The 13,797-nt window shown below is 32.9% G+C and overlaps 2 protein-coding genes across 2 annotated transcripts; both read right to left on the bottom strand.

Moving 5' to 3' along the window:
• Nucleotides 1–223: 223 nt before the first annotated feature.
• LOC111379586 (NPL4-like protein 2) lies at nucleotides 224–4,576 on the bottom strand. The gene is made up of 2 exons (XM_023002987.1): nucleotides 3,391–4,576; nucleotides 224–687 (listed from the first exon to the last, which is right to left on the bottom strand). Exons 1-2 carry the CDS (start codon nucleotides 4,369–4,371, stop codon nucleotides 436–438), a joined length of 1,233 nt encoding a protein of 410 aa, XP_022858755.1. The 5' UTR covers nucleotides 4,372–4,576; the 3' UTR covers nucleotides 224–435.
• Nucleotides 4,577–7,384: 2,808 nt separating this feature from the next.
• Nucleotides 7,385–7,825, bottom strand: LOC111379583. The gene has a single exon (XM_023002983.1). The coding sequence runs from the start codon at nucleotides 7,823–7,825 to the stop codon at nucleotides 7,385–7,387; it is 441 nt and encodes a 146-aa protein (XP_022858751.1).
• Between the last annotated feature and the right edge of the window lie 5,972 nt (nucleotides 7,826–13,797).

Below are 13,797 nucleotides of genomic sequence, written 5' to 3'. Positions count from 1 at the left end.
TGTCAACCTACATGTCCTTACAAAAATTTGGGGGTGAGGATTCTCCAATAATAAATCGTGCGTGTTTGGCAAAGCTTAAAATTGTTTATAATGATATATAGCTCTATATTTTCCTCGCGTTCTGTACACCTACAAATTTTGCCTGTTTTCCAACCATACATCCTTTAAAATCCACAGCCTATAAACACTTGAAAGTTTAGACAAACAAGCACAACTGTAGTGGGATGAACTCGGCTCAAAGACTTAACCAAAGCATGTAATTGAATAATAATAAATACAGAATACAGCAACACCATAACCCCAAATAAATTGAAGTACTACAGTGTTCCGATTTTAGTTACACAGGTGAATCTACCAGAGCATATTGCCCATGTTCAAGATTCATAACTGACTTCCCTTTCGAGTGAAGTGAGAGATAATACACGACATCCTGCATCAAGAACTGGCTATAGATTCGATCAGGAGCTGGAATCCTTCTGGTATAGTGGCCTGCGCCTGTACACATGCTGCCAATGCAGGAACATCAGCATTGACATCTAAAAACCGGGCAATCAACAACAGCAGATGGAAATCCGAAATTCGCTTCACGAAGGGGAGACTCTTTGTTCGATCGAGATGGGTTTTCAATGCCTGCATTGGTACTGGGACATTCCTGTTCTCAATAGGAAATGTTGATGAAAGTGGCCCCTGCATCAGAATAGTTCACATAAGAAACAGAATCATACGCCAAAATGTAAATGCTTTAATCCTTCAAATCTTCTCAACCTCACAATCTCTGTGACTCAGTTTATTCTTTGCACAAATAAAGCTAAATTACTCCAGCATACTACTAGCAAGCCCATGTTAGCACCCCATTATCTAAACACTCATTTCCCCAAATTCACTTTCAATCACACATTCTTTCAATAAAATATTTTGCATGTAAACCAAAAAAATTTCCTTACGTTTTAACTACTCATTCTCCAAAAAAAATACTATTACAAAAATCATTTTTCACAAAAAATAGGGCTCAAACAAAGCCTAAGTATTAACCATATTGTATCTTAATCAACTTTGTTTTGAGAATAAAGTATGAAAAACAGCCAAAATTAAAACAGCAATCATTAAAAATGTCTGCGGTATATTTCCACCAAGAAGGACAAATACGGAAAATAGTAATGACAGATAAGGACAAAAACATCAAATGTCAATGTAAGAACCTAAAGCAATCTAACAGATGCCACGGTTTGGATACTGGGTGTAGAACAGACAGTGCTGAGGCACAGGCTATTTTATATACCATATCTTGGCTTTATTATACCATAGCATATATGTGTGTAGCAAGTTTGCGAATTTCACTTCAAATCATTCCATGAAACCAAAACGACAATAAATAAGCCAAATGTTATGAACCAAAGCTGATATTCCAATTTTGACAATAAAGCAAACAAACGACTTGTAGCACTATGAAATGATATCCCTCTATAATATGCAATTAAGAATCTTATCAGATAAGTACATGTTTTTTACTAAAAACTTTAGCAATGAAACAATCTTGTTAAATTATCAAGGACACACATGATATACAAAAGTCAAGATACGCGAGGGGTTCAAATATATCATTTTGTCCTGTAGTAATCACAGTCTGAAACTGGAACAGCTTTCAATTATTAAATTGAATTGCCCTAATACTCACAATTCTACCCAAAAAAACAATAATAATCACAGTTTAGAGGGGTTGTTTCAGAAATCTTTCTTCCTCGAAATTCATGAATGGGATTACAAAGAGGCAATTGATGGAAGAAGATGAGGTAATCAGCACAAGAAAGGCATATAATTCTTGCCTGCAAATTTGGTCCATTAGAAATAGTTGGAGATTCATATGGTTAGAAGGGGAAAATTAGGACGGACGTTTCAGGTGATCAAAGGTTCAAATTTGATAAAAACATAAAGGAAGTCGAGAAGGATAGCACTAATGAGCTGAAGTATGAGAAGTAAGAAAAATTAATTTCAAGGTCAACTAAGAAAAAGCTTTGTACATGAAGATAACATAGCATACAACTTAACTAAAAGCATTATGGGATGAACGCCGGAGAGTTTTGTCAAATCGAAAGAGTCTGAAGGTGAAAGCAAATCAGAAACCTATGATCAGATTGAAATGCCATGGATGAAGATGAGGATAGCGAAGAAAGACATAATATCCAGTGAACAGCTACTAAGGATGAGAAAAACTCAGGTTCTATGAGATAGATACAAACACTAGTTAGTAAATGAAATGGATATCAATCGCAGTAACCCATCAGATAGAAAAAGAATTACAGTATGTACCGTGCTTTGTCAGTTCGAAAAGCAGGTAAAGGAATTTCAGGTTCGATTACAGACCTGAAATTCAGAATCCTGCTCTAAGCAAAAATACAACCAGTTCTCAATACAGAATCCATCAATCACAAAATATTTAAATCAGCGTGTAAGATTAAGAAAATGGCGACAATAAGAGACAAGGTGAATGAGAATAAGGGTATTTTAGGATTGTTAAGTACTTAAGTGAGACACAAAAACGCCAGGCTAACTCTGAAAAAACTGAAAAGGTAAGGCCTTTTAACATTCTCTCTCCACTTTAGTTCTTTTTAGATGAATCCCTCATCTTGTAATGGTGCCTAGACTCATACTAACAATGATGATTATGCAAGTTTCTCACATAGCTATATGAAAATATAAGCTGACATTAATGCAGGCTTTGATGCCTTCTGCTAACTTTTGGCAGGACTTCAAGTAAGAAAAGAAAATGGTCTAAGAACATGCAATTAAGTGAGTTAAAAGCGAAGAGTAACTTTGTTCCAGTTGTGAAATCGAAAAGATTTAATGCATAAATGCAGGTCCCGATAATTTAAAACAGTCACTAGATCTGGTTTCCAGAGAGACTATCCATGCGGGCATATACAGACCTTCCAGTTTCTTCATTCCTTAATTTCAATGAAGTGCCGTACTCGTGGTTGCTAACTCAAATATTCTTTTATATCTATATATTCACTAATCCATGTGTACTACCAATCAACATCCCTTCACACCCAACCCCCCTTTCCCCAAAGAAATCGACCCTCAAAGCCCTGGGGAATAAAAAAGGATAGAAATAGAAATCCCTTTTTCCCTTTGTGATGTTCTAAATTCTGACTAATCTTCTTGTGTTGTCAATATGATTTATGTTACGCTAATTTTGACTACTTTAGATTACTTTCAATAACAAATTGTCTATCATATCACATAACCAGGAAAAAGGAGACTTAGCATTTACAGTTATGGTTTCTCATCCCAAAAACACTTCAATTGTATAGCTAATAAACTTCAAATTAAAGGAAGAATCTTGCTAATAAGCTTTTTTATACAAACCATATCAAAATTAACCTAACTCACCTGGTGATCAAATATTTTGACAACAACCAAGAAAAAGTCGTTGTCAACCTCTCTAGTATCCTTCCCTGCAACCACCACATCTTTTGTCATTCTGGACAACTTCGGGTCCACCTCCCCTCGGATATCCTTCTCAAACCACCCTTCTTTAAACAGCCGAACACACATATCACTCATCTGAAACGCCTCAAAATGCACGTCCGCTCCACCATCTTCGTTCACCTCCAGCTTCACTACAGCAGTCACCCACTCCTTCAAATCACTTTCTGTGTGCAGTTCCACTGCTTGTAAAATCTCCGCATTCGACATTGTATAGTGCTTCTTATCCTGACTCACTGTCTGCGAGAATATGAAGCCCACTCTCTTCATCCCCAGCCCCAATGCAATTGCTTCAACCAACTTCTCCTCATCTGGATCGCGGAAAAGAATTAAATTTTCCTCCGTACCTTGTTGGGGCGGCTCGTAAATAAAATCCACCTCCACTTTCCCCTCTGGAGAGACCGTCCCGTACATAAGCCCACCCCGCTTTACAGCAAAAGCAAGGGTTTCATTCACATAATTCTGGAAAGCATTCGCCGCATCACGATCAAACGAAACAAGCTCACAATGCGGGTTTTCCTGTCGAGTGATTCGCATCTGCTTCGCAATCAAATCATCGACGGTCATCTTCCTGCCGAAAGACCCAGCCGGGTTGAACACAGGCCCCGTAACCGTCCGTTCCCCCTCATAAGCTAGATAAACTACAGATCCATGCCCAATGTTAAGAGCCGAGATCCGGGTATTATGATCCAACATGTCAGTGAACCGGGTTATTTCAGCTAGGGTTTTGGCCAAAAGAAGATTTTGATTAGTTGACAGGGTTTGGGAATGGGTCGGAACCCGGAGCTGCAACTCGATTGCAGACCTGAGTTGACCGACGGTGGCTTGCGCGTTGTCGATACGGACCCGCTCCAACCCATCCCGGCTTCGGATCCTAATCATCATCTTCACTAACCTATAATATACTTTCGATTAATTCAAATCCCTCAACAGAAATTTCTGGGTTTACGGATGAATTATGAGAATATACATGCACATATAGGTCTCTGTTTATGCGTGCCCGTGGAGTAAAGAACTGGGAGAATCTCTTGTGCAGCAAGAAGAAGAAAATAACTGATTCGAATTAACCGCGCAGCTGAGAAGTGAATTCCTTTTCGTACAGCTGTTTTGGAATTTGGATTATTGTTCTTATATAATTGCACTTTCACCCCACTAAATATAGGAAATATTTAATTTGGGATCCATAACTTCTGATTTGACCAGCGGTTCATACATTGGCGCTTCATTTTATATTTTTATGCACTATGTTCTTAGATCTTTTTAATTATAAATCTCATTTGAAGGTTGAAGATGCTACATTTTTATTGATTTCGAATGTGATATGATTTTCCACTAGATGGGATTTATAAAATAATAAAAATTTGTATATGAGAATGTAAATCTTAAAAAAGCTAGTTTAATGTTGATGACGATTTTTGACATTGGTGAGATGAAGTATTTTGTGATGGTGGTTATCGTAGATGATGGTGATGTTGCAGATCAAAGGGTGATGATACAGATCAACATAGACGTCATTGGTGATGGTGAAAATAAGCGACATGAATTTTGATTTTTATTACTGGTTACAATGATGGCGAAAATCGATGGAATGTGTGTAACACCGTATATGTGTAACGCAAGTAAAAGGCATTGTGTTAAAACTTTATAGTTGTGAAAAAAAAAATGAAATAGCAGCGTAAATAAAGTAAGGTAGTGTTTGATAACCTCTAATTTCATGGAAAATGGAAATTCATTTCCACCTTTTGCCAAAAATGAGTGTTTAATGGTAAAAAAATTATAAGGAATTCATTTTTCATGACTCTTGTCACCTAAACAATTTTTCCTACTTTTCCTTGAATTGGAATTCTCACCAAAATGGTGAGAATTCCAATTTAGGTTTACTGTAGCGGATTTTTTTTTTCAATTTTTTTTAGCAATGAAAACAAATTCTAATAATTATTGTAAAAAAATATTTTCCTTTAATTGACAATTTTTATGTAAAACAAAATCAAATGAACACTAAAAGATAGATGATTTTCTTGAATTTTTTATTTTTTATTTTTTAGCACTGGAAACAAATTTCATCCACAATATCAGTAAATTATATTCCTTTAATTGACAATTTTCATGTAAAACAAAGTCAAACGAAAAAAAAAACTTTAATTGAAACATTTTTCATGTGAAAAATTATACTAATCAAACACAATAATTTACAATTTCTAGGAAAACAAATTCCCATCAATTCAATTTCCTGAAATTCGTTTTCTTTCCACCTAATTACATCTTTGCAATAAAACGGATCCTAATAAGTAAATGTAGTATTGTGGTAATAAAAAATAATTGAAAAAACGTTGAGAAATAAATTTTTTTACGCTATTTTTGAAACTTTAGCATCAAACAGAGTCAAAAACCAAGTCCACACTATGAATACACTTGAGCCCAAAATACCTAAACTGTAAACCAATTAAAAAAGCCCAAGTTCAATTAACAGCAGTCCATAAAATAACCCAAAAGCCCACAAAAGCAAATTCTATATCAAAAACCCAATCCATATAAATTTCCAAATATGAAATATCAGACGAAGACATCCAACTTTTGAAGCTCACCAAAGATGAACAGAGTGCAACAAAATATTATTGTCAAACAATGTTATTTACACCCTTTATCTCATAAAAATATGCTTTATTTTTATTTTTACATAGAATAAGAAAATACAATTAATATAGTTAAAAATATAAATTTATTTACATTTTTTCTATTTTACCCCTACATTGAATAATATTTTAAATATTAATAGTTCATATTTATTGATAACAAAGCATATTAAACATTGACATATAGTTTGAAACACATGAAAAAAGAAAGCAAGCATATATTTATGGATTGGAGGGATTCATCAGCAGTGACGAATTCAGGATTGGATCTAAGATCGGGCTACAAAATTTCAAATCGGGCTACTGCGCGAAAAAAAAAATGTACACATAAAAAACTAATTTTTTATCAAAAAAAAATAAAAAATACCTTAAAAAAAAAGCTCTTGGACCTGAGGGAGTGGGGCTACAGCCCAGCCCAGCCGCCCCACCCCCCGCCCCTCAATCCGTCTCTGTTCGTCAGCGATTTCCACTTTCCACGTATAATTAATCTCATAATATGGTAGAGTAACACCTTTACCAACTGTTTTCGTTCTCTATTATTCCTTCACAAAGGAAGATGATGTGATAAGGTCTAAATTGAATTTAGAAATATATGCAAATATATTTCTTTTATGATTGTGCTATATGTACATAATAAATTTATATAATGATTTACAGACACATGATTTAGTAATAAATAACTATATATATGTATTAGAATCTCTTCAATCAAATAAAAAAAGTTTTTTTTTTTTTACATCTCATTTGTATGTAAATCATTATATAACTGCTTATGTACAAATATTTCTTGTAATTATTTACATACAAGAAATATACAAAGAAGATATTGTGGTTAAAATTAATTATCGACCTTGATTTAACTTTTTATCAACTTTTTTTTAGTTAGAGAATCACAAGCAATATACTTTCTTAAAGAAGTGTTTATTAATTTGTGATGTTTAATCAGTTATCAATATGTCTCAATGTTATCGATTTATTTTTGAGTCGATTATCATTTTTAGGGATATGACTTCAACAAGTGATGCAATATGATTGGAATTTGTTTGAGATGCAAGTTGATAAATAAAAAAATAATAATACAATACTATTAATTCTATGCAAACGTGTACTCTATACAATTTTGAGCTTCTTCGTTGCAGCTATAGAAAATTAAAAGAAAAAGAAAAATGATAAGAAAATCAAGGAGTTGGAGATTCATAATTTTTTAATCTCCCAAACGAATAAAAGAAATAAAAATAAAAATCCAATAATTTATTTCAGGAAAATCAAGATGCCAAACAAGCTTCCCAGAAGAGTCTGTCTCTGTCCCTTTGATTCATCATCTTCATATTTGGATCATCATGTACCTTAGATTTCTTGAATTTCTCAGCCACCACAGATTCTTCTGAGGCGTTAGACGGAGGCGGAGCCACCGCCTCCGCCGCCCTGTAACCACCACAATAATATTTCTCCACTTCCTCATGGTTGCCTTCGATTTCAACCTCCTCAACATCTTTCATGCAAAAAACATCCACCCTCTGATCAAAATCATTTTCAATCTTCTTAATGCACTCCCAATAAGAAGATCCATAACTGCACGATTCTGCATCATCCTCGTCTTCCTCGAATGAACCCACAGTGGCATCATCAAGACTGTCAATCTCAGAATCACCACTGGCCTCAAAAAGCATCAAACAAGACACATCAAGAACTGCTCTCTTATCCATAATTATCTGAAGAACCCACAAAAAAAAAATTCAATAAAAATAAACATATAGATACACTTTATATACTGATTTTTTTCTGAGAAGTAACACGAAAAGATGAAGTGGGCTGTCTTGTTTGACACTTCATTTTCTGTGGTGCGTTAACTGTTTGGGTTTGGCAATCTCTAGGGGCCTACTTTGTACATATTCTCTGCATCTATGGGTTGTAGGGCGAGGGGCGGGCCGGGGTATGGTGATATAGAAAACATTAGACACAATGCCTCCTTCTAGAAGGTCTACACACAATAAAATTCCACCACAAACCCTACTCTTCTAGAAGAAAATTGGAACCAGTCCCCTCGTACCTGTCGGGTAATCAATTCATAGGTTTTAGGGCACGTTTATTTGTCGGCAAATTATGTAAAAATTTATTTTAGAATAATAAATTGATGAAAAATGTGTGGTTGAAAAGAAGAGAGAGAAAAATACATTTTGAAAAAAATAGGTACGAAACGAGACCTTAATTATTTTACATGTACAATCGAGATTGACAACCACACACATGAAAGGGAGACCCACCCTCAATAAAAAAAAAACCGTGGATCCCCTCCTATGAATTTGTTGTCAATCGAGATTATCAATCATATATTTTTTTCATGTGTATTTACTTACTTAACTCCTAGTTGATAGTGATTAAAATTCTATGTCAAAATAAATAAATAATTTTAACCACATATTTTATGGATCTAATAACTTTTAAATCACATATTTCATCAACTTTCATTAAAATTTATTGAAAATCTGATTTTAATTCTCATCAAATAAGGACTTAATTACTTATTCTATATGGTTAAGTATATATTTTGTTTTTCATAATTTATTACATCTGATAAGAACTAAATTTGAATCCTTTTTATTACTATTTAATATAAGACTTTTGTATAGTCGATAATTTAAATAGAGTCCTACTGTCTTAGTCGAAGAATGTTTTAAATTACATTTTTGATCTAAGAATGCCCCGAAAGAATTTTGTCCAGTGTTGAAAATTACATTAAAATCAATAAATTATTAGTTTTCTGGGACATGATAAGGATAGCTATTTTTAGGATTTTGAAGTAATTGTTTTATTTTATCTTCTAATCCAAAGAGATAAAGTAGAAAAGAATTGCAGAAAATTTACTCATTTATTAATTTTTAAAGTCTCTTTAAGAAAGGACACTTTCTCAAACAGGAAAAGTGAAGACCATAGATTCATACAAGAATTTCTTATCGATGACTGCATTGACCTATTATTTACTTGACTAAACTGTAGAGAGTAATAAAAAATTTATATAGAGTTTCTAGAAGCATGAAGAAATCTCGTTGATCATGCCAAAAAGAAAAACAATAAGTTTTCATGAAATAATATATTCAACAATGTTATGGTGATCAAATTTTTTTGCCATAACGGCTGATCGACACACAATGGGAGGAGGCCCATTTTTATTTTTATTTTTGTACTTTTTTTTATTTATTTACGCGAGACCCATTTTGCATGTGAGAAGATGTCAACTATTATGTCAAAAGAATTCCGACAAAGTAGTCTAATCCTAATATATCATATTAAACACGAGGTCGCCCCTGGAGACATAACCTAGTAGTGCAAATGATAGGAGTGAGGTTATCTCACGTCTTGCTGGCAGTCGCAGTGTGGGGGTTCGATTCCTGAAACATGGAATTGGATTCCTTGTAGGCGCAGTACACATGCAGTTCTTATTCCTTGACCTATTGTGGTACATCCTACAATTTACCTCCCTCACAAGTCTCTAGTCAACCTTTTTTTTATTAAACACGAGGTCATTCAACAAAAATAGTTCATTAGTCAAATCACCAAATTCCGTAACAGTCTAAAAGATAAAAGAAAAATACAATTCTATGGAAATTTTCGTATGGACTAGCACCCTGTTACATGTGTGAAATATCGTATTGTATTTGTCCTGTGTCAAATAATGATTATCATAGATATGAAAAAATAAAACAATTTAAAAACGAAATTAACGTTTTCTTTCTAGTCATACAAATAAAAGATCGAGTGACAACTTTTGAAACGTAACGGAAATATAGAATTTGATTTTCTAAACTTCGAAGTGTGAAAAACATTTTATCTTTTCCATTTACAAAAGAAAATCAAACTTTATTGAGATAGAACTCTTTATATCATATCATATATGGTTATTGCAGTATCAAATACCATTGAATAATTTTAATAAAGAAGAAAAAATATTATTTATTGTATCATTCAAACCTATTAAATATTCCATACTCAACATTTTATATGATTTTCAAGCAAAAAAGTAAATAAAATCATCCCAAAAAAAGGTGTTTGTGTAAATTTCAATTCAACGTGGTGATGATATAGGTTGTTGGACTCAAGACCCAATAGTCTAGTGGACCGACCGGCCACCTAAAAATATTTGACTTTATTAAGTGATCAATAATAATTGCACTTTGTTAAACATTTGTTGAACACTTCTTCATTCAATTAGTGAATTACAAGTCAATATAATATCGTAATCCATCAAATTGTACAAGTAGCCATTAATATTTACTATTTAGACAACAAAATTATAAATTTTCAGTGTTTTATCTCCGACAATATTAAAAGACTAGGTCTGCACATTAATTTGAAAAGGAATAGTCAATTCGAAATAAAATATATAAAAAAAAATTAATTTTAAATAAACATTTATGAGACTCACATCTTTTATCAACTTTTCAATCATTAATTTCATCAACGATGCTTTAAATTTTGATTTTTAGTAAAACCAAACGAGGTTAAACTTTGATTTAGAAAAGCGATTTCGTATGGTGGACGTAAGAAAACTTATTAGCCTAAATTCAGACAAGTCCAAAAAATAAAGATATTAGTTTTGACAAAACTATTAAAACGTGTAATTCAATTACCTCGTGCCGTACGCGGCACTTCGTCCCTGTAAATTGACCCAAATAACCGTCCGAAGACTTTCACTACCCTTTTGTTCCTTTGGAATTGGAGAACCCTTGCAGCAGGTTAACAAGGAGTCCACCGTGCCTATTTATTTTTACTTATAAGAGAAAAGTGATTTTAAATTAAGTAACATAATTATTTCGAACTTTAATTGAAAATAACTAACTTGTCCTTTTCATTTACTCATACTTTTTTGTTTATAAATGAACTTCTAAAGCTAACCCAAACACGCTCGCCAAGTCTCAATTCCAATATTTTTGGACACTATCTTTGCAGTTGTCATTTTGCTATTTAATATAAGACTTTTGTATAGTCGATAATTTAAATAGAGTCCTACTGTCTTAGTCGAAGAATGTTTTAAATTACATTTTTGATCTAAGAATGCCCCGAAAGAATTTTGTCCAGTGTTGAAAATTACATTAAAATCAATAAATTATTAGTTTTCTGGGACATGATAAGGATAGCTATTTTTAGGATTTTAAAGTAATTGTTTTATTTTATCTTCTAATCCAAAGAGATAAAGTAGAAAAGAATTGCAGAAAATTTACTCATTTATTAATTTTTAAAGTCTCTTTAAGAAAGGACACTTTCTCAAACAGGAAAAGTGAAGACCATAGATTCATACAAGAATTTCTTATCGATGACTGCATTGACCTATTATTTACTTGACTAAACTGTAGAGAGTAATAAAAAATTTATATAGAGTTTCTAGAAGCATGAAGAAATCTCGTTGATCATGCCAAAAAGAAAAACAATAAGTTTTCATGAAATAATATATTCAACAATGTTATGGTGATCAAATTTTTTTGCCATAACGGCTGATCGACACACAATGGGAGGAGGCCCATTTTTATTTTTATTTTTGTACTTTTTTTTATTTATTTACGCGAGACCCATTTTGCATGTGAGAAGATGTCAACTATTATGTCAAAAGAATTCCGACAAAGTAGTCTAATCCTAATATATCATATTAAACACGAGGTCGCCCCTGGAGACATAACCTAGTAGTGCAAATGATAGGAGTGAGGTTATCTCACGTCTTGCTGGCAGTCGCAGTGTGGGGGTTCGATTCCTGAAACATGGAATTGGATTCCTTGTAGGCGCAGTACACATGCAGTTCTTATTCCTTGACCTATTGTGGTACATCCTACAATTTACCTCCCTCACAAGTCTCTAGTCAACCTTTTTTTTATTAAACACGAGGTCATTCAACAAAAATAGTTCATTAGTCAAATCACCAAATTCCGTAACAGTCTAAAAGATAAAAGAAAAATACAATTCTATGGAAATTTTCGTATGGACTAGCACCCTGTTACATGTGTGAAATATCGTATTGTATTTGTCCTGTGTCAAATAATGATTATCATAGATATGAAAAAATAAAACAATTTAAAAACGAAATTAACGTTTTCTTTCTAGTCATACAAATAAAAGATCGAGTGACAACTTTTGAAACGTAACGGAAATATAGAATTTGATTTTCTAAACTTCGAAGTGTGAAAAACATTTTATCTTTTCCATTTACAAAAGAAAATCAAACTTTATTGAGATAGAACTCTTTATATCATATCATATATGGTTATTGCAGTATCAAATACCATTGAATAATTTTAATAAAGAAGAAAAAATATTATTTATTGTATCATTCAAACCTATTAAATATTCCATACTCAACATTTTATATGATTTTCAAGCAAAAAAGTAAATAAAATCATCCCAAAAAAAGGTGTTTGTGTAAATTTCAATTCAACGTGGTGATGATATAGGTTGTTGGACTCAAGACCCAATAGTCTAGTGGACCGACCGGCCACCTAAAAATATTTGACTTTATTAAGTGATCAATAATAATTGCACTTTGTTAAACATTTGTTGAACACTTCTTCATTCAATTAGTGAATTACAAGTCAATATAATATCGTAGTCCATCAAATTGTACAAGTAGCCATTAATATTTACTATTTAGACAACAAAATTATAAATTTTCAGTGTTTTATCTCCGACAATATTAAAAGACTAGGTCTGCACATTAATTTGAAAAGGAATAGTCAATTCGAAATAAAATATATAAAAAAAAATTAATTTTAAATAAACATTTATGAGACTCACATCTTTTATCAACTTTTCAATCATTAATTTCATCAACGATGCTTTAAATTTTGATTTTTAGTAAAACCAAACGAGGTTAAACTTTGATTTAGAAAAGCGATTTCGTATGGTGGACGTAAGAAAACTTATTAGCCTAAATTCAGACAAGTCCAAAAAATAAAGATATTAGTTTTGACAAAACTATTAAAACGTGTAATTCAATTACCTCGTGCCGTACGCGGCACTTCGTCCCTGTAAATTGACCCAAATAACCGTCCGAAGACTTTCACTACCCTTTTGTTCCTTTGGAATTGGAGAACCCTTGCAGCAGGTTAACAAGGAGTCCACCGTGCCTATTTATTTTTACTTATAAGAGAAAAGTGATTTTAAATTAAGTAACATAATTATTTCGAACTTTAATTGAAAATAACTAACTTGTCCTTTTCATTTACTCATACTTTTTTGTTTATAAATGAACTTCTAAAGCTAACCCAAACACGCTCGCCAAGTCTCAATTCCAATATTTTTGGACACTATCTTTGCAGTTGTCATTTTGAAGGAAAATTCGAGGCTTGGCCAGATCACATGGAGTCGGGTCGGGTCGGACTTTGCCTCAACCTAGGTTTTGGTGCCAAGTACCTGACACAATTTATAGGCTTAAGACACAAGAGTTTTGCTACAAAAACAGGGAATGGGAACATGGATTAAATTTAGGTGCCATGCGTCCACATATGGTTGGCCAGTTTTAAAACAAAAAAAAACAAGTACCCAGTCAGGTGCTGCCTGGATTTAAAACCCTGTTTCCATTTCCTATCAGAGTAGCTTTGTACTAGACACGACTATCTTAGCCAGATAACATCAAAAAATCATTTCAAGGGAAATATGTAGTTGAGAATTTTCATCTCCTCTTAGCCAGAGAGGA

Source organism: Olea europaea, unplaced genomic scaffold, assembly GCF_002742605.1.
Source record: "Olea europaea var. sylvestris unplaced genomic scaffold, O_europaea_v1 scaffold2007, whole genome shotgun sequence".
Taxonomy (NCBI): domain Eukaryota; kingdom Viridiplantae; phylum Streptophyta; class Magnoliopsida; order Lamiales; family Oleaceae; genus Olea; species Olea europaea.
Note: the sequence above shows the minus strand (reverse complement) of the source record. Positions and strands in the feature narration are given on the sequence as shown.